Source organism: Mastigoproctus giganteus, chromosome 3, assembly GCF_048544385.1.
Source record: "Mastigoproctus giganteus isolate SK-2022 chromosome 3, ASM4854438v1, whole genome shotgun sequence".
NCBI classification, from domain to species: Eukaryota; Metazoa; Arthropoda; class Arachnida; order Uropygi; family Thelyphonidae; genus Mastigoproctus; species Mastigoproctus giganteus.
Window position 1 is genome coordinate 168,719,801 of NC_143577.1, and position 27,450 is coordinate 168,747,250.

General features: G+C 39.5%; 1 protein-coding gene across 1 annotated transcript in view; it reads right to left on the reverse strand.

The window, feature by feature from the left end:
* Positions 1 to 24,662, reverse strand: part of LOC150088401 (alpha-soluble NSF attachment protein-like) — a 236,215-nt gene extending 211,553 nt beyond the window's left edge. Inside the window, exon 1 of the mRNA XM_090369491.1 lies at positions 24,456 to 24,662. Coding sequence (XP_090225617.1) covers positions 24,456 to 24,547 — 92 coding nt within the window. The 5' untranslated portion in view covers positions 24,548 to 24,662. The remainder of the gene's footprint in view (positions 1 to 24,455) is intronic.
* Positions 24,663 to 27,450: the final 2,788 nt, after the last annotated feature.

Sequence of the window (27,450 nt, forward strand, 5' to 3'; positions counted from 1 at the left end):
AACCCACAATGCAGCGCAAAACATTATTTGCAAAATTCACAAGTCATGCAGTTTTTTTGTCGACCACTGTATACTTTCATATACATCAATGCTAGAAGAATAGCAAATAAATTTGATGAATTTGAAATGCTGATCAAGACCAAATGCGGTCACTGTTGGGATATCAGCAACATGGTATCATACAGATGTAGGTGGTAGATGACTTATCAACCGGTGAAATACCACCACTTTGCTTATTGGAGGCTTGAAGTGGTGAAACCCATGTTTAGTCTCTAGAGCAAAGTTTCCAGAATCCCCCTCTCCCCATACTTCTCCTTCAACCCATGCACGGTACTAAGTACTATAGGTTTTGATACCTTTCGTGTTTGGGGTTCTCATAAAAAAAAAAAAAAAAAAAAGATGGCAGAATTTGAATATGGGGAGTACAGTGTGTACAGAAAGGATAGGAATGGAGGAGGTGCATTTCCAATGCATTCAGTTGACATGGCTGGCCAGCACAATGTTGAGTCAGTTTGGTGGGACATGAGGATTGAGAAAGGAAAAATGAGATTAGGAGTGTGTTATAGGCCTAATGGTTCTGATGAGTACAACAAATAACTATACAGGGCAATACTGGGCCAGTAAACCAGAATATCTTATAATAGGAGATTTTAACTTCCAGATATTGACTATAATTTGTTGACTGGTCACTCGCATACTAGCAAAACTTTTGTAGATTTATTGGATGACTGCTTTCTACATCAGCATGTTCAAGAGGCAACCAGAGGGGGATGATACTCTTGATCTGATTATCAACAGTGATCACCGTGTGTTGATGTGGGATTTACTTAGATGTAACTACCATCAGGGGTAAAGGGAAGGGTTTTGCTTTCATAAACGTGACTACAGGGTTCTCACAGTTTTTAAATTTTATACAATGGAACCAGCTGATGATATTATCAACAGCAAATTCTAAATGAGAAGCATTCAAGGAAGGAATTAATCATGGAAGCTACTAGGGTTTCATACCAACTAAGAAATACTGTTCGAGGTTTAGGCTTTTGTGGATATCAGATGAACAAATGAGACTCACAACAGAGAAGAAAAATGAAGAGATGCATATAAATTATCAGGCAACACAGTAGCCTATGATAGATATAATCTAGTCTGTAATCAAGTCACAAAGAAGGAAAGGCAAGCAAAGGCAAATTATGAGAAATCTTTGGCAAAGAATTCAAAGAAAAACAGGAAAGAAGTCTTTACTTATGTTAAACCTAGAAGGAATTGGATGAATCAAAATATGTCCACTTGACGTTGATGGTTTAACTGTTGACAAACTGAACGAGTATTTTGAATCTACATTCATACATGAGGAATTCTTTATGGACATGGAGGCCAGATGTTTATCAAACTAACAGGGAGCTAAATGATTTTGGAATAACCGAGAGGAAAGTGGAAGAGAAATCGTTGAAGTTAAACGTAAGAAAGGCACCTGAGGTGGATGAGATCTATCTAATTATATTAAGAGGCAGCAAAGGAATAAGCAAAATCTTAGCCATAATTATGAGAGCATCCTTGGATTCAGGGGAGTTCCCCGTGGACTGGAGAAATGTGAATGTATCCCCAATTCACAAAGGGGAGGATTAAAGGATAACATGAGTAATTACAGAACGGTTAGTTTAACTTCTGTTGAAGGGAAAATAATGGAGTCACTGGTTAAAGAAGTAATGTAGGATGATCTAGACAAAACAGCAGTTATACTTCAGACACAGCATGAGTTTGTTAATGGAAAATCTTGTCTGATCAATTTCACTGGATACTTTTTTTTTTTTTTTTTTTTTGTTTATGTAAACCCCAAACATGAGGTATTAGAACCTATAGTACTTAGTACCGTGCTTTGGTTGGAGGTTGAGAAGCCGAAAGAAGATATTTGTTGACACTGGACTTGAACTTCTATAGACTGTAATTTTCAGGAAATACTACAATGTTGTCAGAAAAGAACTGGATGCAAAAAATAATTCTGATATCATATAGTTGGATTTCAGGAAAGCTTTTGATACATTACACATAAAAGACTGCTGTACAAATTGAAGCACTGTGGCATTAAGTGCAAGTCACTGCTATGAATAAAGGGATGGCTGATTAGGAGAAGACAGAGAGTGGTAATTAATGGACACTGCTCTTCATGAACTAATGTTATTAGTGGAGTTCACCAGGGTTCTGTGTTGAATCCAATTTGTTTTCTATATTTAGCAATGATATGGATGAAGGTATATCAGGCTTAATGATATACCAAGTTTGCAGATAATAGAAAGGTTGGCAGGGTTATTAATGATGTAATGACAATATGCTACTGCATCAGGATCTAGAAAAGTTAAGCAGATGGGCTGAGAAGTGGCAGCTGAAGTTTTAACTTTGACAAATGCAAAGTACTGCATATGGGTAGCAGTAACCCCAAAGTAACATACCAACTGTGTGGTACTATACACAGGGTAGTGGAGAATGAAAAGACCTTGGGTAATTTGCAGTAAGTCATGAAGTTCCCTAAGCAGTACAGATAGGCTTCAAGGACAGCTCATGGAGTTTTGTCAATGATATACAGTAATTTTGCTAACAGGATAAGGGGGTGTTATCCCTTTGTATATGGCAATGGGAAGGCCACACCTTGAGTACAGCATACAGGTCTGGAGGCCTCATTTTAGGAAGGATGTAGAGCTGCTGGAATGAGTACAGAGAACAGCAACGAGATTGGTGAGGGGAACAAAGGAGTGCTCTTATTAAGAAAGGCTTCTATTCTGCAAATTTCAGCACCTGGAAGCTCGGCACCTGCAAGGTGATCTGATTGAGGTGTTTAAGGTTTTGAATGGTTTGAGCAAGCTCAAAGCTGATGGGATTCTTTCTCTTGCTCAGATTACACACTTGAGGGGGCATAAATTCAAATTCAGGAAAGTTGGTTGGAGAATAGAGCTGTGGAAATTTTCTTTTACTCAAGGAGTGGTTGATTTCTGGAACAAACTTCCATCTGTCGTGGAACTTGACAGTTTAAATAAATTGAAGGAAGTAGACAAATTTTTGGAAAGAATGAATAGGTGAAATGGGAAGTGGTTTTTTTTTCTTTTTTCTTTTGCTGTATAAGCTTGTTTTCTTATGCCACTACTAATGCTAATGTTTACTAACTGCCCAAATAAAACTCAGCCCCCATGTTGTATTAACTGTAAATGCCAAAGAAAGATGTTTCATTATTTCATCAGAAATGTATATTGCTCTGTATTCCTAAAAGCACTAGAACTGGCATATTCTAGAATCGATAATGAATAGTCACAATTTATCATCTCCTTCACTATCTCCAGCTCCACAGTTAAGTTCTCAGTCTACTCCTGGATATCTCAAAATATCACAGATAAATGCTCATATAACCGCTTTATTGACTAATTGTTATATTAAATTATTTTCTATAAGTAACTTATAGACCTAGTCAAGATCCTTGGTTTATTCTGAATCGAGACAGCAAGATTTCGGAAGTTAATTACCGTATTTCCCCATGTATAAGACGCAACCTTTTTCGAAAAATTTGGGGCCTAAAAACTGGGTGCATCTTATACAGTGATTGTAGATTTTTTTTACATGCATTTCCTGCTTTTTCGCACTTGTTACCAGTATATTAGATTACGTTTTGCCAAGTTCTGCCAAGAAATGGCTCAGAAAAGATTTTCATACAGTGCTGAATTCAAGTTAAAAGTGATCCAGTTTGCAAAAGTGAATGGAAATCATGCTGCTGAACGTAAGTTTGGTCCTCCTCCAACTGAGAGAGCAATCCGAGACTGGCTACGGGAAGAAGAAACCCTACTGAAAATGCCACTGCAGAAAAAGGCCATGAAAGGCAAGTCAGCAAAATGGCCTGATTTAGAGAGGGAATTGAAGATGGATTGAAGAGCAAAGGGCAATTGGAATTCCTGTGTCCACAAAGATGGTTCAGCATGAGGCAAGAAGAATTGCTGATGAAAAAAAGTTACTGATTTCAAAAGGAGTACACAATTGGTGCTTTAGGTTCATGAAACGGAATGGACTAAGCATGCGTACACGCACCAGACTTGCCCAAAAGATGCCTGAAAGCTATGAGCAGAAGGTCCTTGAATTTCATCATTTTGTCATTCAATGTCAGAAGACATCAGTTTGAGCTGGGACAGATTGCAAATATGGATGAAGTCCCCTTTCAATTTGATGTCCCAAGTAACAGAACTGTTGATAAGAAGGGGATGAAAACTGTAACTGTGAAGAAAAGTGGACATGAAAAGAGCCATTATACAATTGTTCTAGCTTGTTGTGCCGACGGAACCAAGCTGCCTCCTATGCTGATTTTCAAACGCAAAACAATGCCAAAAGAAGACATTCCTCGAGAAGTGATTGTCCACATTCATGACAAGGGTTGGATGGATCAGGATGGGATGAAGATCTGGTTTGAGAAAGTTTGGAGCAGGAGACCAGGTGGGCTCTTACACAAACCTGCCCTATTGGTGCTTAATCAGTTCAGGGCACACATAACAAAAAATACAAAGAAGATTGCTGCAGAGCAAAAACAAAACTTGCCATCATACCTGGAGGCTTGACATCCCAGCTCCAACCACTTGATGTCAGCATTAACAAACCCTTCAAAGCTGCCATGAGAGACGAATGGAACCAATGGATGAAGTCTTCTGGGGACAATTTGACACCAGCAGGAAGAGTGAAGAAACCAACTATAGGAGAGAAGTTTGTACCTGAGTGAAAAGATCCTGGGATAATATTAAGATTGAGATCGTTGTCAAGTCATTTAAGAAGTGTGGCCTTTCAAATGTGGCCTTTCAAATGGAACTGAGGACGAGGCAATACATGAAGATAGTGATTCGTCATCAGACACAGATGAGGACGGATAATGGATGGGAGTTCTGACAGTGATGAAGAGTTGTTTGAATTTTATGATGAATAAAACTTGAGTTCAATAACTTTATGTAATATATTTTTTTTCAAATTTCGGGCTCCAAAATTAAGGTGTGTCTTATACATGGGGAAATACAGTAATACTTAAAGTGTCCGTAGATTTACTATTCGTAACTTGCCACCATTGTTATACGATACGTTATATCCCGAACTGGATAGCGTTAGCTTAGTATAGTACAGTATATAATATTATCAATTATTCAGTAAAATTTATTAATCTTGTTGAACTTCATTGTCAATTAAATTGTACTTTTTAACTAAATACATATAACGACTTAGATTTTACAAACGTAACATAATTAATTAATACATAACTGATACGGAAGTTATATAAAGAAACTCGAAGATAATACTTGATACTGAAAAAATATATATAGATATATAGTGTTACAACTGCGTTGGAATACAAGTTTAGGGTTATAGTTTTTGTACTGAAATTGAAAATTTTATTGAAATTGAATTGAAACCATGACTCAGACCAGAGCAGCAAAGCAGAAGGCTCAAGCTAAATGGAGTGCTGTGGCTCAGGGGAGAACTGAGGGGGGGGGGCAGTTTCCCTCTGAATCACAGCCTTTTAAAATGTACTGCTTGCTTGATATTTGTGAAGAACCAGGTACGGGACATGATAATGCCAAGAGGGATGTCTTTATGTGTGCGCGATGTAAGGAGTGTAAGGAAATGAGGCGACAACTCAGCATTGTTATGGGCCTATATGAGAGCTTGAAGGACCGAGTCGATGCCCTCGAAGGATCTAAATTGAGTGGCCCATCAAGCTCTCAGCTGCCCACATCAATGCTAGAGCTTCCACTTGATGATCACACAACACAGCGGCAACCCCCAAGGCAGAATGTGCTGGTCCCACAGGAACTAATAGTTGTTGGTGACTATTGTGAGGGAAATGAGGAATATGCTATGTAAAAAGGATAGGTGGAACAGGACCAGGGTATGTCTGCCAGGGGCAAAGGTTGATTATACGTTGAAGATCGAATATAATTTTTTAAGGGCACAAAAGGTGATATTGTTGTACACATTGACACTAATGATATTAAGAGTAGAAGACCAGCAGAATTACTTAAGAAGTATAGGTCACTGCTGAAAAAAAAGCTGTGAATTAGGGTTGAATTTGAAAGTGTCTGTAATTCTGCCCAGACACGATAGGAAGGAGTATATGATGAGAGCCTTGTCGATCAATTCAGCCCTGGAAAGACTGTGCAAGGCTCAAGGAGTAGAATTTTTTTCAGCCTGGCCTGTACTTGTTAACAGGAGAGGCTGCTTCTACAGGGATCGGATACACCTAAATAGAAAGGGTGCAAGAATATTTGCTGATGCTATCGAGGTAGTGTTAGGTGGGTCAAAAAACTGCTAGCTTGGGGAGGATACACGGATTAATAGATAAACAGTAGCTGCTGGCAGAGGTGAAAGTGATTCTTGCACTGCTTCTATTGGAATGAGCAGCAGCCTGGAAAACAAGATGCAGGGTATTTCACAGACTGCTGGGAATCACTGTGGTACAAGTAAACACATGGGTTGTGTTAGGGTTGCTAAGAATAGGAACAGGTGCAAGTATACTTGCATATACACCAATGCTAGGAGTCGAGTAAATAAATTTGATGAATTTGAGGTATTGCTCAAAACATCAACGGCAGATATTGTTGGGATATCAGAGACGTGGTGTCACACAGATATAAGGAATGCAGAACTGGAATTTGGGGAGTACAATGTGTACAGAAAGGATAGACAGGATAGGAAGGGAGGAGGGGTTATGTTATTAGTTAAGAAACACATAAAATCCAAGGAAGTGAAGCCAGCAGACATCACTGGACAGTGCAGTGTCGAGCGAGTTTTGTGTGACATAAGCATTGGGAGATCAAAATTGAGAGTAGGAGTGTGTTATAGGCCTAATAACTCTGATGAGTATAATAAGAAACTGTACAGGGAAATAGAGTGGGCCAGTAAATCAGAGAGTCTTATAATGGGGAATTTTAATTTCCCAGATATGAAGTTTTCTGAGCAGTGCAGATGGTCTGCAAGAATAGCTCAGTGTCTTGTCAATGATATACAGGAATTTTTCTAGCAGGGATAAGGAGGTGATTATTCCCTTGTATAAGGCAATGGTCAGGCCACACCTTGAGCACTGTATACAGGTCTTAAGGCATCATTTTAAGAAGGATGTAGAGTTGTTGGAACAAGTACAGAGAATTGCAACAAGATTAGTTAAAGGAACAAAGGGTTGCTCTTACGAAGAAAGGCTTAAATTTTGCAAATTAGTGTCTGGAGACTAGGCACCTGCGAGGTGATCTGATTGAGGTGTATAAAGCCTTGAATGGTTTGAGCATCTCAATGCTGATGGGAATCTTCCTCTTGCTCAGAATAATCACCTGAGAGGGCATAAATTCAAATTGAGGAAAGACAGATGTAGGATAGATGTTTGGAAGTTTGTTTTAGCCAGCGGGTAGTTGGTTGCTGGAACAGACTTCCATCCTTTATTGTGGAAGTTGATAGCCTAAATAAATTTAAAGCTGAGCTGGACAGGTATTTGGAACGAATGGAGGGGTAATATGGGATCAGTTTTTTTTCTTCTTTTTTTGGCTGATGCTGCATAAGCTTGCTTTCTTGCATCATATGCCTCTACTAATGCTAATATCCAGAACCATTAGATGAAATTATACATACTGATTTTTAACAGTCAATTGATGTTGCACTCATCTATGAACCATATTATGTTAAAGTAAAAGTTATTGGTTTTTCCTCTTTAAACAAAGTTATATAGTCTAATCAGTCATCTGAGATCAGCCATAATTATTTTTAACTATTCATTACTTGTAACTGTAATCTCTAGTTTATGCATCCAATTATAACCTGTATCTATATTACTGGCACCTTTGGCTTTACATGTCTATTGTGCCCATATGCTGACTTTGAACAAACATTAAACTTACTGAACCATGCTTTAATGTATTTAAATTTCCCTAACTTTATTATCTATAGTAACGAATGGGCCTGGAGTACTGGGGTCCATAGTTTAACATACACTTAAGTTAGTTATAAACCAGTTATACAAATATATTAACAAAAATCGGTAGCTTTCGGGACGCGTGTCCCTTTGTCAACTGATAAATTAAATACAAATTTAAATACAATACAACGAGCTGAGTGAGGCACGTTAATCATGCGTCGTTGTTGCGCGGACGTGTGCTGCTCTCTATGCCACTGATCATCCAGCAATAAAACGGTTGTCTCCAGAATGGAATGTAGACGTATGCCTTTCTGGCGATTTAATGCCTTTGGATTGCTTACTATGTTGAGTGACTCTAGCCATAGGCGGTGGCGAGAGTGCCGTGAGTGGTCTATATTTCAAAGTCATGTTTGGGGTCAAGATTGTGGTTGGTGGCCCAGAAATGTTCCGCAACCGCGGACTGGTCAGTTTTGGCAAGCCAAATTGCTCTGTCGTGTTCCGTGAGGAGAAACACATAGGAGAAACATACATAGGAGAAACACCTTGATGTTTCTCCTATGTAGCAACTGTTACAGTCTCTACAGGTGATGCGATATACCACATTGCTGTGCAAGACAGGTGTGACAGGGGTCTTCACGCTGGAGACAAGTGAACGTAGGTTCCTGCAGGGTAATTGCACACATTTGATGTAACTTCTAAGGACCTTCGAGATCCGTCCTGACACGCCTGGATAATAGGGAATGTAGGCGGCGATATACCGACTTGGTTTGGTGGTCTTGGGTTGGATGTGAGTTCTTCTGCCTGTAATAGGCATCTGCTTAGTACATGGGATGGATAACCACATTTGGTTAGGTCCGCCTTCACACGGGAGATCTCGTTACGCCTAATTGTGTCGGTGCTGGAATGGCTCCAAGCCCTGGAGAATAGGGTGCGGGCAGTGCTATTGAGATGGCTTGGTGCGTGGCCGGACCTGTAGTTAGTGAATTGACCGCACCACATGGGTTTGCGGTATACTGAGATCTCTAGATGTGGGCCTACGCGATGCACTTCGACGTCCAGGAACGTGAGCATACCATTCACCTCTGATTTATGGTAAACTTGATGAAATTAGATAGGGAATTGAGGTATTCCAGCAGTGCAGTTTCAGAACCACGTGGTATTACGGTAAAAATATCGTCAACGTATCTACACCATGTTGTAATAGGTGTAGGTGGGTTGTGGTGTATCTGCTCCTCCAGATCTTCCATGGCGATGTTAGCTACCACGGAACTGACAGGGGCACCCATAGCAGTGCCATGTACCTGCTGGTAGAGTGAATCCTCAAAAGTGAAGATACTGCTTGATATGCATAAGTTGAGGGCGGTACAGATGTCATCAGTGGATAGTGATGTCCTGGATTGGAGGCTTAAGTCGTTCTCGAGGAGCCTTCTGGCGCAGTGCACGGCCTGTTGGACGGGAATTGAAGTGAATAAAGAAACCACATCAAATGATGCCATGACAGTGTTGTCAGGGATTGAAAGGTCCTTAATGAGGTGGATGAATTCATTGCTGTTTTTAACGGTGTGCGATGTATTACCTATAAGAGGTGAGAGGAGGCGCGTGATATGTTTGGACAGTTCATACGTTGGGGCACTGCAGGAAAGACTTCGAATATGTGGATTACACAGCTTGAAAACTAGGCACCTTAGAGGAGACTTCATTGAAGAGTTTAAGGGCTCTGAGAGGCAAAAGTAAAATGAATGAGGCCAAAATTTTCAGTTATAAATGACTCTAGAACTAGGGGTCATAAATTCAAGTTAGAGGGAGGGGATGATGTTTAGACTGAACTGCAGGATGTTTTATTTTTGCCAGTAAGTTATAAATTAGTGGAATAAATTACCTACATGGGTGGTTGATGCTGACAGTTTTGTGATTCAAAGGTCAGCTGGATAGTTACCTACGGGAGGAGGGAAATGCATAGGTTGTCTATTTCATTTTCTTTTATTATTTATTAATTTTATTTTTTTTATTATTATTTTACTCTTTTTTTTCCTTTCTTTTTTGGCTGATGCAGTATAAGTCTTAGGATTCCTTGCACCATATGGCCATTACTAATACTAATTATCACTATTAGCAAAATTCCTGTACATCGGTGACAAAATCACATCAGATATGAAGTTTCCTAGCACTGCTCAGGAAACTTCATATCTGCTCGCACAATTATTCCAGGTCTTTTTCATTTTCCACTACCCTAAACATAGTACCATACAATTGGTACCCATTTGCAGTACCTTGCATTTGTGAATATAAATTTCAACTTTCATTCTTTCCATTTTTCTGCCCATCTGCTAATTTTTCTGGTTCTTGTTGCAGTAGCCTACCTTGATTACTTCATTAACCACCTTGCCATCATCTGCAAACTTAGATATCAAGCATGATATACTTTCATCAGTATCAATATTAAATATAGAAAAGAACAATGGGGCCAGCACTGAAACCTGGGGTACTCAACTAGTCCAAAAAGAGCAATGTCCATTATAAACCATTCATCTCTCTCCCCCCCCCCTACTCAATATATCAAACTTTATAAGTCGCATATTTTAAAACTCAAACAACACTGAGATAAGTGGGTCAGTCTGGATTACTGTATTACCTGTCAAGAATTAGGTGAGAAAATGTACTTTTACTTGAACTTTCGAATTTTGTCACTCATTCAATAAATGTAATTTTTTTGAAGAAAAGCCATAACTGATCAATCAGTCCTTGTGTTCCTTGATAAACTACAGTAATGTCAGTGTGTTGAGCAATTTATCATAATCAAATTTAATCATTGCAACAGGTGACAGTTCAATATTCATAAATAAATAACTTCGGTAACATGTTAGGTTATCTTGTAGAAGTAATCATACAACAGCAATTATAGACAATATCATTAAGTATGTAGGTTTATATATATATACACTGTGCTGCCACTTTATTAGGTACACCCCAGCTGTGCACACAAATGGTTTGTCCCACAACGTTACAAGTCACATGACCACAGTTGTGAATATAAATGCAGCAAAACAATCTTTCTAGTATCAGTTAAGCGTACAAACCTTAGCAAGAATGGGGAAAAGGAGTGAGTTAATGGACTTTGAACATGGCATGGTAGTAGGTGCAAGACATGCTAGACCAAGCATCTCTGAAACGGCAGTTCTCCTGAACTCTTCACGCACCAGTTTCAAGGGTTTATCGAGAATGGTGCAATGAACAGAAAACATCCTCTCAACAGCACTCCTGTGGAAGAAAATTGCTTGTTGATGAGAGAGGTCAGAGGAGGATGGCTAGAATTGTGCAAGCAAAGACGGACCACAATGTTGCACATCACGTCAGAATACAACCTTGGTGCGCAGAACAAAATATCGCAACGGACCACTAGTTGCACTTTGTCGCGAATTGGCTACAACAGCCGATGACCACATCGCATCTTTGTTATAAATGAAGAACAAGAGAGCACACCTCCTGTGGTCACAGCAACACCAGCATTTGACTATCGAGGATTGGAAAACAGTTGCTTGGTCTGACGAGTCGAAGTTCCTGGTGAATCATGTTGATGGAAGGCTCAGAATTTGGCAAAAACAACATGAATCCACGGACCCGTCATGCCTGACAACTACTGTGCAAGGTGGTGGAGGCAGTGTTCCTTGGACTTATACCAAACAGGACGTATACCAAACAAATTTTTCCCATAAGAAATAAAGGGAAAATAATTAATCCGTTGCCATGAAAAAAAAAATCCTATTGTTATTGGCATATTATACAATGTCCCTAATCTTTGTTTGTTAATCGATTTCACCTCTTTCGCAACATTAGCAGATTTAATAACGTCTTTGTTTTTCACAATCGTAGATACCGTCGTTCTCGGCATATGGTATGCAGTAGCCAAGTCCTGGATACGTATGCCACCTTCATACTTATCAACAATCTCTTTTTTCACCTCCAGGTGATCCTAACCATTTTCTTCGTTGCTTGGCTCTTCTCATTAACTTTCTTAGAACTCATGGTTAATGAATTTACAAAAAAATTTACACGAAAAAACACAAAATCACATGAAAATTCGCAGAGAGTTATAGCGCGGGTTGTTCACTGAATGGTAGAAACTGTCGTACTGACTCTCGTGGGCATTCATGGCAGAGATGCCAGATCTTATCCCATCTCCAAAAACTGAATTCAGTCGATCAAGGATGTAAGCACGCACCGTGCGTGCATGCATCCTCAGTCGGTTTTATTAGGAAAGCCGAGTGAAGATGGATGTGCGTACTTTGCTAGCAACTGTCCTTGGTCGGATTTTATTCGGTTTTTGGAGAGGGGGTAAGATCTGGCATCTGAGTCGTGGCTTTGTCTTGAGAGAGGTAAACAAGGGTAGCGCACGGTGTCATGACTCATTTTGACGCACACGAGTCGTATTCCAAACAAAGGTCATAAACAAAACAAAATTTTTCATGTCCAAACAGTATTTATATCAAGTTGGACCAATTCCAAAGCGGACATATACCGAGGTACCAATGTATATGACATCAAAATTATTTTTTGCGTCCAGTTCCTTTGTAATCACATCATAATATCCTATCAAATTTGTAAGACAAGACTTTCCCTTAACAAACCCATGCTGTGTCTGAATTATTGCTGCAGTCTTGTCTAGATGAACCTGCAATGCATCTTTAACCAGCGACTCGCTTATTTTACCCGGAACAGAAGTTAAACTAACTGGTCTGTAATGGAATAAGTTTCTTAATTGTAGTTATATGTTATTGGAATTAATCTGTGAGAGTAACAACTCATTTAAAGGCATGAATAAGATACCATAGGAGTGGTTTGACAAGATGGAGATGATGAGGATGACTTGATGATGAAAATGGAGCTTGATACAGTGTTGCAACGTAAATATAGTGTTGCACTACTTTTTAGAAGTAATGTAAACTATAAAGATTAAATTTTGTGCAATTACTATTCAATAGAGCCTGCTGCTGGTAACCCATGGCCAGAGCACTCACCAGGAAACTTCATTTCTTGGCAGCCCAATATTTTATGCAAGTGTTTATGCAATAAAAAAAAATAAAAGACCATATAAGAGATATAAATGTAGCTAAAAAATACTAATGCTCCAAGATTCCAGATGATGATGTTACAGGACTTATACCAATCCCTTGACCACGTGCAAATTCCTCCCAGTGGTAAGTCCAGATAAAAAATGAAAAGGGAGGAAAATAATATTTCATGTCATAGTGATTTGTGGACTGACTAGATCCAGTCCATATCAAATCTTTTGATGTGGATCTAGTAATTAGCTGTTTAGAAGAAAAACTGCTGGGAGTCATTGCGGTACAAGTAAACACATGGGTTGTGTTAGGGTAGCCAAGAATAGAAACAGGTGCATGTATACCTGCGTGTACACCAATGCTAGGAGTTTGGTAAATAAATTTGATGAATTTGAGGTATTGCTCAAAACATCAAAGGCAGATATTGTTGGGATATCAGAGACGTGGTGTCACACAGATATAAGGAATGCGGAACTGGAATTTGGGGAATACAATGTGTATAGAAAGGATAGACAGGACAGGAGGGGAGGAGGGGTTATGCTATTAGTTAAGAAACACAAAGTCCAAGGAAGTGAAGCCAGTCGACATCGATGGACAGGGCAGTGTCGAGTCAGTTTGGTGTGACATAAGCATAGGGAAATCAAAATTGAGAGTAGGAGTGTGCTATAGGCCTAATGACACTGATGAGTATAATAAGACATTGTACAGGGAAATAGAGTGGGCCAGTAAATCAGACAGTCTTATAATGGGGGATTTTAATTTCCCAGATATTGACTGGAATTTGTGGGTTGGTCACTCGCACACTAGCAAGGCTTTTGTGGATTTATTAGATGACTGTTTTCTACATCAGCATGTTCGTGACGCAACAAGAGGGAGCAATACTCTTGATCTGATTATCAGTAGTGATTCTTCATGCATTAAGAATCTGCAGATAAATGAACCACTAGGTGGCAGTGATCACAGTGTGTTGAAGTGGGATTTACTCAAGGAGGTAACTACCATCAGAGGTAAAGGGAAGGGTTTTTGTTTTCGTAAAGGCGACTATGATGGTCTGAGACAGTATTTAAATTCTAAACAATGGGACCAACTGATGATGTTACCAACAGCAAACTCAAAATGGGAAGCATTCAAGGAACTAATCTTGGAGGCTACCAGGCTTTACATACCAACTAAGAAATATTGTTCAAGGTTTAGGCCTAAATGGTTGTCAGATGAACTAATGAGACATGTGGCAGAGAAGAAAAATGCATGGGATACATAGAAATTAATGGGTGACATGGAAGCCTATGATAGATATAAGTTGGTCTGTAACCAAGTCACAAAGGAGATTAGGCAGGCAAAGGCAGACTACGAAAAATCCTTGGCAAAGGATGCAAAGAAAAACAGAAAAGAGTTCTTTACCTATTTAAACTCAAGAAGGAAAGGGTTGAATCAGATTGGTCCACTGGATATTGATGGTTCAACAGTTGAGGATCCTGCTCAGGTGGCTAACAATGTAAACGAGTATTTTGCATCTACATTCACGCATGAGGAGTTATTCAGGAAGGAGAATGATGTAGGTAAAGCAAACATTGGCAGTGAGCTGGATGATTTTGTAATAACTGAAAGGAAAGTGGAGGAGAGATTGTTGAGGATAAACATAAAAAAGGCACCTGGGGTGGATGGGATCTATCCAGTTATATTAAAGGAGGCAGCAAAGGAAGTAAGCAAACCCCTATCCATAATTATGAGAGCTTCTTTGGACTCAGGGGAGGTACCCATAGACTGGAGAAGTGCAAATGTAACCCCAATTCACAAAGGGGGATCAAAGGCTGACACAAGTAATTATAGACCTGTTAGTTTAACTTCTGTTCCAGGTAAATTAATGGAGGCACTGGTTAAAGAAGCACTGCAGGATCATCTAGACAAGAATTCAGTTATAGCTCAGACGCAGCATGGTTTTGTTAAGGGCAGGTCTTGCCAGACCAATTTGATTGGATACTATGATGTAGTCACAAAAGAACTGGATGCAGGGAATAACTTTGATATTATATATTTGGATCTTAGAAAGGCTTTTGATACTGTTGCACATGGAAGACTGCTGCACAAATTGGAGCAGTGTGGCATTGGAGGCAAATTGCTGCTATGGATAAGGGGATGGTTGAGTGGCAGAAGACAGAGAGTGGTAATCAATGGACACTGCTCAACGTGGACTAATGTTATTAGTGGAGTTCCTCAGATTTCAGTGTTGGGTCCGTTGTTGTTTTCGGTGTTTATGAATGATATTGATGATGGGATATCAAGTTTAATGTCCAAGTTTGCAGATGATACAAAGGTTGGCAGGGCTGTTAAGGATACCACTGACGCGATGCTGCTGCAACAGGATCTGGAAAGGTTGAACAGATGGGCTGAGAGGTGGCAAATGAAGTTTAACATTGACAAATGTAAAGTACTACATATGGGAAACAGTAATCTCAGAGCAACGTATCAACTCTGCGGTACTACACTGACAGTGGTGGAGAATGAAAAGGACCTGGGGGTAATTGTGCAGGCAGATATGAAGTTCTCTGAGCAGTGCAGACGAGCTGCAAGAGTAGCTCATGGTGTCTTGTCAATGATATACAGGAATTTTTCTAGCAGGGATAAGGAGGTGATTATTCCCTTGTATAAGGCAATGGTTAGGCCACATCTTGAGTACTGTATACAGGTCTGGAGGCCTCATTTCAAGAAGGATGTAGAGCTGCTGGAACGGGTACAGAGAAGGGCAACAAGATTAGTGAATGGAACAAAGGGTTGCTCTTACGAAGAAAGGCTTAAGTTTTCCAAATTACAGAGTCTGGAGACTAGGCACCGGCGAGGTGATCTGATAGAGGTGTATAAGGCTTTGAATGATTCGAGCATGCTCAATGCCAATGGGATTCTTCATCTTGCTCAGAATAAGCAGCTCAGAGGGCATAAATTCAAATTGAGGAAGGACGGATGTCAGACAGATGTGCGGAAATTTGCCTTTGGCCAGCGGGTGGTTGGTTGGTGGAACCGACTTCCATCACTTGTTGTTGAAGTTGATAGCCTAAACAAATTTAAGGCTCAACTGGACAGGTATTTCGAGCGAACGGAGGGGTGAAATGGGAGTGGTGTGTTTTTTTTTTTTTTTTTTTTGGCTGATGCTGAATAAGCTTGCTTTCTTGCATCATATGCCTCTACTAATGCTAATGCTAAAACAATGCCGAACAAAAACGGTAAACCTAGTTTTTCAATGCAGAGCAAGCAATTGTGTCCTTTCCTATAAATCTGAGTATTGTTGAAGCTAAGCAGCACAGGTGCAACAGACTCTTTCTTACACGTGTCAAATTGCATAACAGAAGAAATGAGAAAATGCTGAAGCGTTTTTGCCATTTCAAGTTTCTGTTATTCAAATTATCAGTATTGCACTTGATCAGCAGTTCCCAACCAGTGGTTCACAAACCTCTGGGGGTTCACGAAAGTGTTCCAGGGGGTACACACTAAAAATTCTATAATAGCATCTGCTTAGATTTACATAGGTATATTATTGTAAACTACAAAATATAACTAATAATAAACAATAAAGTAAAATCAAATTAAATAAAAAGTAAATAATTGCCAAAGAAAGAAACCACATCTCCCACAATTCCTTATAATTAGTTTACTATCTTATATCACGTTAAATAAATGTGTTTTCCATACTAATTTTTTTTTGATTCTCAAGGACCATTGTTATGTACAGATACTTTTTTTTTTTTTTTTAGAACCTATAGTTCTTAGTACTGTGCATGGGTTGAAGGTTGAAAGATACTTGTTGACATTAGACTTGAACTTCTGTTGATTGTAATTTTCAGGAAATACATAAGAAGGAAGGTTGTTCCAGAAAATGGAAATTGAATGAATAAATGATGAAGAAGAAAAGTTGGTTCTGTGAGTTTGAACTTGGATAGTAAAAGGATGTTGACTGGTTGCGGCAGGTGTTCGGACTGTTTTGAACGAGAGAGCGGAAATTATAGAAGCCAATTCAGAAGAACAGTGCCCATGGAAGTATCTGTAGAAAAGGCATGCAGCAGAAACAGTACATCTATGACACAGCGAGGGGAGAGACTGTTAGAGAAGAGTCATTAATTAACCTAACTGCTCTCTTCTGAATGGAATCTAGAAGCCTGAGAGAGGTTTTGGGGACACTGCCCCAGATGTGGGAACAATATTCCATGGTAGGGCAGATTTGTGATTTGTGCAGAGTGAACAGCTGTTTGGAAGAAAAGCAAAGTAAGAGAGCGGGAATTATAGAAGCCAATTCAGAAGAACAGTACCTGTGAAAGTATCTATACGAAGGTCTATGAGACAGAGAATGGAGCAATGGAGCGTCTCTGTTAGAGATGACACGGTTGCACATTAGCACAGTGGTATCGTCACGGTCCTCCCCACACCTGGTGCTTCCGTAGCCAGGTGGGCAAGAGCAGCAGTGCATAGCACACGGTTCTTGATTAGACTGGGGTTCGAGCCCATGACCACCAAATACGGAGGATGCAGAAAGGTCAGGGAATGACCACCGCTATTTCCCAGAGCAATATGGCCTTAGTTGCTAATGCTGCTAAAAACCAAATAATAACAATAACTCCCTACACCCGGTGGAAAAGGCCTAGGTTCAAATCCTGGCTGAGTTAATCGGTTTCAGACAATAAATATATGGGTAGATATAATCATTTACAGGTGACCCTAATTATCATAATTTGGTTTTTTTTTTTTTTTTTTTTTTGTTAGAGATGAGACATCAATTAACCTAACTGCCCTCTTCTGAATGGAATCTAGAAGCCTGAGAGAGGTTTTGGGGGCAACGCCCAAGATGTGAGAACAATATTCCGTCGTAGGCCAGATTTGCGATTTCTACAGGGTCAACAACAGTTTGGAAGAAAACTAACACCAAGAGAAAAAGAGAAAACCAAGTTTTTTAGATGCAGAGGAAACAATATGTAATTTGCTCTATGCACGGAGAGATTAGAAGTCAGGGTAATCCCCAAGTTCTTGCCTAGAAGTCGGAACGTCATAAGATAAACACAGGAGTAGAAGAATCCTTTTTTGAGATATAAGACATGACTGAGTTTTACAAGGATTGAAATTAAGTTACCTTTGCCCCACTGGAGAATTAACTAGAGATCAGCATTTAAGGAAATGGTGGTGGATATTCGAGAAGTTGAAGCTGTTTGATCAGGGCAAGATTTCTCAAACTGGAAGCTGGAATGCAATGTGCTATCATCAGCAAAACTATGGATAGGATTTCCAGTCAATGGAAGAAAAGGTCATTAATATACAAGAGGAAAAGAGTGGGGGAAAGAACTGAATCTTGGGGAACACCAGCATTAGTGGAGAAGTTAGAAGCCAGAGAGCTGTCTGCCACTGACCAGTCAGAGATAAAACTGGATACTCAATTACAAAAAACAGCTGGAAAACCATAGGATGGAAGCTTATTTAGAGGACCTTTATGCCAAACATGAACGAAAGCTTTGGAGATGTCAAGAGCAACTTCTTGTGTTTCACCGAACTTTTCCATAAATGAGTAACATAAGCCAGATATATCCAGTTGATCAACACTGCCGGAATCCATACTGGCAACCGTTGATCAGACGGAATGTTTCTAGATAGTCTAAGAATTGGCTACTAATTGATTTCTCCATTACTTTAGAAAAAGTAGAAGTAATTGCAATGGGACAAAAATTGTATGGGAGGGATTTGTCACGCTTTTTAGGAACTGTCTAGATATGAGCAAATTTCCAAGCAGAAGGAAAAACACCTTTGGAAACGAAAGTGAAAACAGTGGCAAAGAACAGAAGTTCAGGAGCTCAGGTTTTGAGAACAAGTGGAGAGATACCATCAGGACTTGGAGCTTTCTTGGCATCGGATTCATCAAAATCCTCTGACATCCTTTTGACGGAAGACCACAAGAAGCAATGAATGGGGTGTACTGAGAATGATCTGAGGTGATTTACCAAGACCATTAATACATGAGTTGGAAGAAAAATAGAATGCTGGCAGGTCAGCTTTATCTTTGGCTGATGTTGCCACTGAACCATCTGGTTTTGACGGAAGTGGAAACGGAGATTTTTTTTTATTTTTGGTAGTTGGCACATCGGCTTCTGTGGCCATAATGCACCTCAAAAGGTTTTTGCAGTACTTTGATTCAAGCCCGAGGTGGGCAAAACTTGCAGCCAATAGTTCTGACAAGAGACCAGAATGGTCGGTTACCATTGGACAAGAAGCAAGTTTTGTTTTCTACTCTTAGCCTGTTCAAAATCTAGTTTGGACTGATTAATAACTGCTTTACAAAAATCTAAATGATAATTAATAATAAAAATTATTATTATTATGCTATGTCGCTTATAAAAATGTAGTACTAGAAATATTTTGTAATAAAAATTCAAAAATTTCCGATTTAAGAGAATATAGGATTAGTGGTTCACTTTAAAAATATTATGTTGAAAGGGGTTCACTAACAAAAAATTTTACGTTGAAAGGGTTTTGTAATAAAAAGCATTATGTTGAAAGGGGTTTGCAAAAAAAAATTTTACATTGAAAGGGTTTCGTGATAAAAAATATTATGTTGAAAGGAGTTCACGAGTCAAAAAAAGATTGGGAACTGCTGCACTAGATGATACCTTATCTACACCAAGCTTTGCCTAGTGTCAAAGAGGGTTTGCCATTCCTCTCTGTTGGGGTGATTGCTACCACAGAACCATAGCTTATATTGGTTCACATTGTGGTGGTCAACTCCAGGATACTACATAGAGAATTTTTAAATCATCACATAAGGGTTACATATAGCCAACAATCCAACAATTGTGAAGATGTGGCCAGAGGATTCGGCCATCAAAATATCAGACTTATCCAAAACTGGGAGTACCTGACTAACAAATGGACACTCAGTATCAGCGTTTTAGCCTCCAAAGTGGTAGCTTCACTTTCACAGCTGGAATATATAATATAATCGTTATCCACGACAACAATTATATCAGAGTAACAATCCGATCATTTTTTTTTTTTTTTATGAAAACCCCAAACTGAGAGGTATTAGAACCTATAGTGCTTAGTACTGTGCTTGGGTTGGAGGTTGAGAAGACGAAAGAAATTGTTGACATTAGACTTGAACTTCTGTAGACTGTAATTTTCAGGAAATACATAAGGAAGGCTGTTCCAGAAAACAGCTAAATGAATTCAACTGTTTTCCAGAAGCAGTTGAATGAATAAATGAGGAAGATGAAGAGTTGGTTCTGCGAGATAGAAGTTGGACAGTAAATGGATGTTGGCTGGTGGCAGCATGTGTTCGGACTGTTTTGAAAGAGAGGGTGGGAGAATTGGTAGAAGCCAATTCAGAATAACACTACCCATGGAATAATCTGTAGAAAAGCTATGCAGAAGAAACAGTACATCTATGAGACAGTGAGTGGAGAGACTCTGTTAGAGAGGAGTCATGAATTAACCTAACTGCCCTCATCTGAATGGAATCTAGAAGCCTGAGAGTTTTGGGGGCACCGCCGCAGATGTGGGAATAATATTCCATGGTAGGGCAGATTTGCAATTTGTACAGAGTGAAAAGTAACGCCGAGAGCGAAAGAGAAAACAAAGTTTTTTTTTATGCAGAGGAAGCAATATTTGTAATGTGCTTGTGCCAAGAGAGATTAGAATTCAGGGTAATCCCCAAAAGGGATATATCGTTTTTCCTAGAAATCAGAGTGTCACCAAAGATAAGCATAGGAGCAGAAGAATCTTTTTTGCGAGATATAAGACAAGACTGAGTTTTAGAAGCATTGAAATCAACAAAGTTGTCTTTGCCCCACTGGAGAATTACCCAGAGATCGGCATTTAAGGAATTTGTAGAAGATATTCGAGAAGTTGAAGCTGATTGAGCAGGGCAAGGCATCTCAAAATGGAAAGTGGAATGCAATGTACTATCATTGGCAAAACTATGAATAGGATTTCCAATCAATGAAAAAAGGTCATTAATATACAAGAGAAAAAGTGTGGGGGAAAGAATTGAACCTTGGACACCAGCATTAGTGGAGAAGTTAGAAGACAGAAAGCCATCTATCATCACTCTCAGTGAGCGATCACAGAGAAAATTGGATAACCAATTACAAAAAACAGTTGGCAAACAATAAGATGGAAGCTTGTTTAGAAGCCCTTTATGCTAAACACGATGGAAAGCCTTTGAGATGTCAAGAACAACTGTTGTGTTTCACGGAACGTTTCCATTGAATTTGTCCATAAATGGGTAACATAAGCAGAATATCACCAATGGATCGACACTGACGGAATCCATACTGGCAATCATTGATCAGACAGAAGGTTTCTAGGTAGTTTTAAGAGTTGGAGGTTAATTGATTTAGCATTAGTAGAGGCATTTGATGCAAGAAAGCAAGCTTATGCAGCATCAGCCAAAAAAAAAAAAAAACCCACTTCCACTTCACCCCTCTGTTCGTTCAAAATACCTGTCCAGCTGAGCCTTAAACTTATTTAGGCTATCAACTTCCACTACAAGGGATGGAAGTCTGTTCCACCAACCAACCAACCGCTGGCTAAAGGCAAATTTCCGTCTATCCTACATCTGTCTTTCCTCAATTTGAATTTATGCCCTCTCAGGTGATTATTCTGAGCTAGAGGAAGAATCCCATCAGCATTGAGCATGCTCAAACCATTCAAGGCTTTATACACCTCTATCAGATCACCTCACTGGTGCCTAGTCTCCAGACACTGTAATTTGCAAAACTTAAGCCTTTCTTCGTAAGAGCACCCCTTTGTTCCATTCACTAATCTTGTTGCCCTTCTCTGTACTCGTTCCAGCAGCTCTACATCCTTCTTGAAATGAGGCCTCCAGACCTGTATACAGTACTCTAGGTGTGGCCTGACCCATTACTTTAGAAATTTCTCCATTACTTTAGAAAGAGTAGAAGTAAATGCAAAGTGATGATAATTGGATGGAGGGATTTGGCATCCTTCTTAAGGAACTGGCTGGATATGAGCAAATTTTCAAGCAGAAGGAAAAACACCTTTGGAATATGAAAGTGAAAAAAAGTGGCAAAGAACAGGAGTAAGTTCAGGAGTACAGGTTTTGAGAACAAGTGGAGAAATACCATCAGGACCTGGAGCTTTCTTTGAATCAAAATTCGTCAAAATCCTTCTGACATCCTTTTGAAGGAAGACCACAGGAGGCATTGAATGGAGCTGTTGGGAATGGTGGAAGGTGTTTTACAAAGATCATTAATACATTAGTTGGAAGAAAAATGGGATGCTAGCTGGTTAGTTTTATCCTTTGCTGAAGTGACAACAGAACCATCTGGTTTTCACAGAAGTGGGAGCAGAGATGGGCAAAAGTTGTGGCCAATAGCTTTGGCAAGAGACCAGAATGCTCGGCTACCATTAGGACAAGAAGCAAGTTTTCTAATCTTAGTCTGTTCAAAATCTAGTTTGGACTGATTAATAACTACTTTACAATTGTTGCAAGCTTTGGTGTAGGCCAAAAATGAAACTGAAGGATTGGAAACAAGCAAATTACAATATGCAACATTCTTCTCTTGAACAGTCTTAGCACATTTATTGGAAAACCAAGGTTTAGATAAAGGATGAGATTTTAAAGTGGAGTGTGGAAATAAGGATTCCAGTCCTCCAAAAATAATTTCACTGACACGATTTGAGCAAACGTTGACATCAGAAGTTTTGAAACAGTAATCTGACCAAGGAAAAGAAGAAAAGAAAACTCGCAGGTCATCCCATTTTGCATTCTCATAATACCCAACAGTACGAGGTCAGGAATAGCCATGAGATAGTCTCCATTGGAGAAGAGATCAATCGTGATCGGAGGTGCCTAAAGGACCACTTACTTCAACTGTGTATTTAGAAGGGTTGTTTGTGAGAAAAATATCAAGCGTGTTGGCTGTATAGTTAGGATTGTCCGGTATTCTTGTAAATGATTGATCTGTGCAAGATCATTAGTAATTTCAAAAGCCTCAGCATCTGGACCAGCGGGTCGGTGTGATTAGAAAATGGAAGCCAGCTGGAATTGTGAACATTAAAATCACTAAGGAAAATTACCTCACTCTTAGGAAAGTTGGACTGGAGAACATAAAGTTGCAAAGAGAGGATGTCAAAGAGTCCAAGTGATTAGTAGAGTTGGGAGAACGGTAGAGACAACAGATCAATTTGACACAATGAGGTAGAGAGATTTTATGACAAAGATCGAAAAGAGGAGATTCCAAATTACCAAGTCTCTGACAGGGAATATAGGAACAGACATATGCACAAGTACCACCTTTGAGGTGAAAGGAATCATACAGCAAATAATTTGGGCAACTGAGATGAGCAGTAGTTGAATCAACTGATAACTGAGATTCTGTTAGAAAAAGTGCACAGGTTTGGCAGACTGCAAGTGGAAATGGCCATCATTGTGATTAGAATTGAGACCACATATATCTGTGAAATGAACTAGGAAGTGTTTTGGGAGATTTAGATCTTTTCGCAGATAAACTTACTCTATTGGTTTGACAATTCATGGTGTATTCAATAGTAAGAAAAAGTGTGTGTGGGGGGGGACATGCCTGGGAACACCATTTTTGAGCTGTACTCTCGAAATGTAAGGAAGATTGGATCTCGCCATGATGTTCATCATAACCTTAAAAGTTATCAGTCATACTGCATAATGGAAAAATGGGGAACAGTTGATCTGAGCAAAAAAGGGTGAGAAGTGATGTATATCAGAGTAACACCTAGGCCATTCCATACTGGGAGTCTATGTAAGAATAAAGTTCAGTAAAAGTGCGGAAATGCACCATCCTCCCTACAGAATTGCCAAAATGGACAATTTTTGCAAGCACTACAACTTGGAATGGGCCAGAGCACATCAGAATGCCGATCCGGTTCGGTACAAGCATTGGTAATATTGCGTGTATAATTTATTAAAATATTATAATTTATTAATTAACGAGCGTTCCGTTCCGTAGAATTTTCCAAAGCAAATCTTTTGATGTGGATCTAACCTCCGTAGCCAGGTGGGCAGGAGCAGCAGTGCGTAGTGCACGCTTCTTAATTAGATCGGGGTTCGAGCCTGTTTGGTTTGGTTTTGGTTTTATTGGCGCATTAGCTACTAAGGCTATAATGCGCCGGGTTCGAGCCTGTGACCACCAAATACGGATGATGCGGAAAGGTGAGAGAATTACCACCCCAAATCCCCAGAGCAATATGGCCTTAGTTGCTAATGCTCCTAAAAAAAAACCAATGACAACAAACGGATCTAACCCTCCATCAAAAGTTGCCAATCTCTACAACCCTACTCCAAACCTTAGATTTCTAAATGTCTGCTGCAACATCGGGTGCACAAGAGCAAATGCACACTATGAACTAACAGCACAAGAAACTAAAATAATTTTGCCGGCGAATAAGATCACATGTACTAATACACGATTATCAACGCCTGCACAGTTCCATGTTAAATAAACATGTTATTTTCTTACCGAAAAAGCGAACCTAAAAAACCTTGTGATCCTTTTAGCTTCTTTTCGGCATCAGCTATCAACTGCATTGCTTTTTGCTCATTATCAGCCATTGTGCTGCTAGATTATTTTCAGTTCAATTTAAAACTTCGTTAAATGATGACTGATGTTTTTATATTTTAAATATCACCCAATCTGAACTCTGCGTCACAAACACTGCGGTGAACAACTTCTACCCTCTCTAACGGCATAAAAGCTCATCATTTCCTAATAACGGAAGGCCGACATACAAAATTTACTAACAGATTCAAGCCTAAATGGAGCGCTTAATTTTGAATAACTAGAGAAAAAAAGAAAAACTCATCTAAACGCCATTTCTTCAAAAACAAAAATAAAAAAAAAAATTCCATTCAAACTACAAAATCTGGATCATCCAGACCTGGATGATCACAACATGAAATACAGTTGAAATGATGCTTTACATTACCATTGCAGTTTTCGTTTATTGTGTAATTTTTGTGTAATTTATCAGTGTAATTTTTAGCTCTTATTTATTGTTCCATTTATATTTTTTATAATTTAAACTATGAGTACAGTTTATAGTTGTACAAATAATTCACGGTGCTAGATGACTAACACCAACCAGTGTACCGCCACTTCACTTATTGGACGCTTGAAGTGGCGAAAACTATGTTTAGTATCCAAAGAAGAGCTCCTGCAACCCTCACATCTTCAATCATGCAATTTGGCTGATACCTATTGAGATTATGGTGGGCATCATCGCGATATCCAATCTTCCTTATATTTCGAAGGTAGAACTCTAAAACGGTGTTCGCTGGCTGACCACCAGACAGAACCCATTGGTAACTCCGTAGAAGGTGCGGATAAGCTAACGTATAATCTCGCTACCTCTATTCTAGCAGACAGTACCAGAATAGATGCAGCGAGATTATATGCCTGCCCCTGTGACACTTGATTCCTCTCCTCATCCCCTATTTCTCCTTACTCGGGTGGACTGCCTTCTCTATCTGTCCACTTTAGTTTGTTCCTCACATTCAGACCCCTCTTGTTTCCCAGGCCTTCTCTTCTCTTCTTTTCTCTTCCTCTTTTTTTTTTTTTTTTTTTTTTTTTTTTTGTTAACTTGGACGCTCAGGCGACCCTGGCGGAGACCAGCCAGAGAATAAAGGGCAACCTGGCTACCTCCTATCGGTGTGTGCGGTCAACGTGAGGTACCACCAGGGGCCCTGCGGCCAAATGTCAGGACACCCAACAGAACCTAACGCAATATGTCATATACAACAGACAACACCTTTCTGGCATTTACAGTATTATTATTCACCATATGATGCAAGGAAGCCTGAGACTTATGCTGCACCAGCCAAAAAAATTTCCAAGTTACCTTGAGAGAGAGAGAGAGAGAAAGAGAGAGAGAGAGAGAGAGAGAGAGAGAAGGGAATCACCAAGAAAGAGAAGAATAATGATATCCAGATCAGTAGTTCTGTATTTCTTCACAGAACTACTGATCTGTGCGCAGATGTGAGAAATCACAGGTGGCGCCCGACCCTAACACTATGCACACTCTGCCTCCCCATCACTACCGCTGCAGCAGCACTCATTAAAAATAAAAAATAAAATGCTCAGGGACAGATCTTCTGGAGCCGGAAATAATAAAAAACACTATTGAATTCTGCCGGCGAGTAAAAGTAGTGTGTTTGCGGGAGGCATAGCCGAGGCCACCTTATAACAAGAGGATAGGCATATTCTTGCTGTGCATACACCATATTCAAAAATTCATTACTTCATACATGTTCCCCTCTACTTTCCTTTACTCCAGAATTCATCATTAATAATCAAGCTTAATTATAAAAGAAAGGTCTAAATCCCCTGCAAAAAATCAATTTCCTCATTCATTTCAAAAATACACGCGATCTCAAATCCAATTTGAACTATCTCCATTTCCGCTTATAGTCTGCGAAGACACACTGTATTTTTCGGACAGAATCACAATTATCGAGCCATCATGGGTATCACAGTCAGCAGAAACGGCTTCTTTCCCACGCCGGGTGTAAAAACATGAGTTCAAGTCCCGTCGATGACGAGTGGACTTTTTATAAACTTTATCATTATTATTATGAACCATATAGTGCAAGGAAGCCTGAAGCTTTTGCTGCACCAACCAAAAATAAAAAAAAATTCTGAGTTACCCTGCGACAGAGAGAGAGAGAGAGAGAGAGAGAGAGAGAGAGAGAGAGAGAGAGAGAGAGAGAGAGAGGTGGAGGGAGAAAAAATAGAGAGAGAGAGAGAGAAAACAAGAGTCAGAAGTAGAAGGGAATCACCAAAAATGAGAAGAAGGATGATATCCAGCTTAGGACCCTACTGACATAGTCACCAGGTAACCACTTTTTCACAACATGGCTGGGTTAGTCGGTTTCGGGCGAGTGAGCATAGTATTTCTTCCCGAAAACTAGAGTTTTTCGTCCAGTAAACAGAAAATCGACCACAGAACACACGCAATTTACAGACAGTAATTAGTAGCAAAATGGACTTAGTAGCTGATGCATCTAAATACCAAAAACAGAAATACACAATTATCAATTGCTCCAACCACATCTTATCTCAGTTATCTTAATTATTAGCTGGGTGTGCCTTTCGCCCTCGTGGATAGCATATACCTATAACCACCAGTGTCCAGAAAAAGGGTAAAATTGAATTCAGATAAAATCCGGCCAATGATGCTAGGAATTTTCATAGTCTTTTTCACAACGAGGATTCAGTTAGTCACTCATAGACGAGGGCATCATAGTTTTTCTTAAGAAACTCATCATTATCCGCCGCTAAACAGCAAACCAACCACAGGGGACAAGCAATTTACACACATATTAAAAGCGATGCAATATGGTCTAAGTCACTGTAAAGACGCATCTAAGTCGCGACTTTATTATTAGCATTCGTTAAGGCATATGATGCAAGAAAGCAAGAAATACATAAAAGCAAAAAAAAAAACTTTTCCATTTCA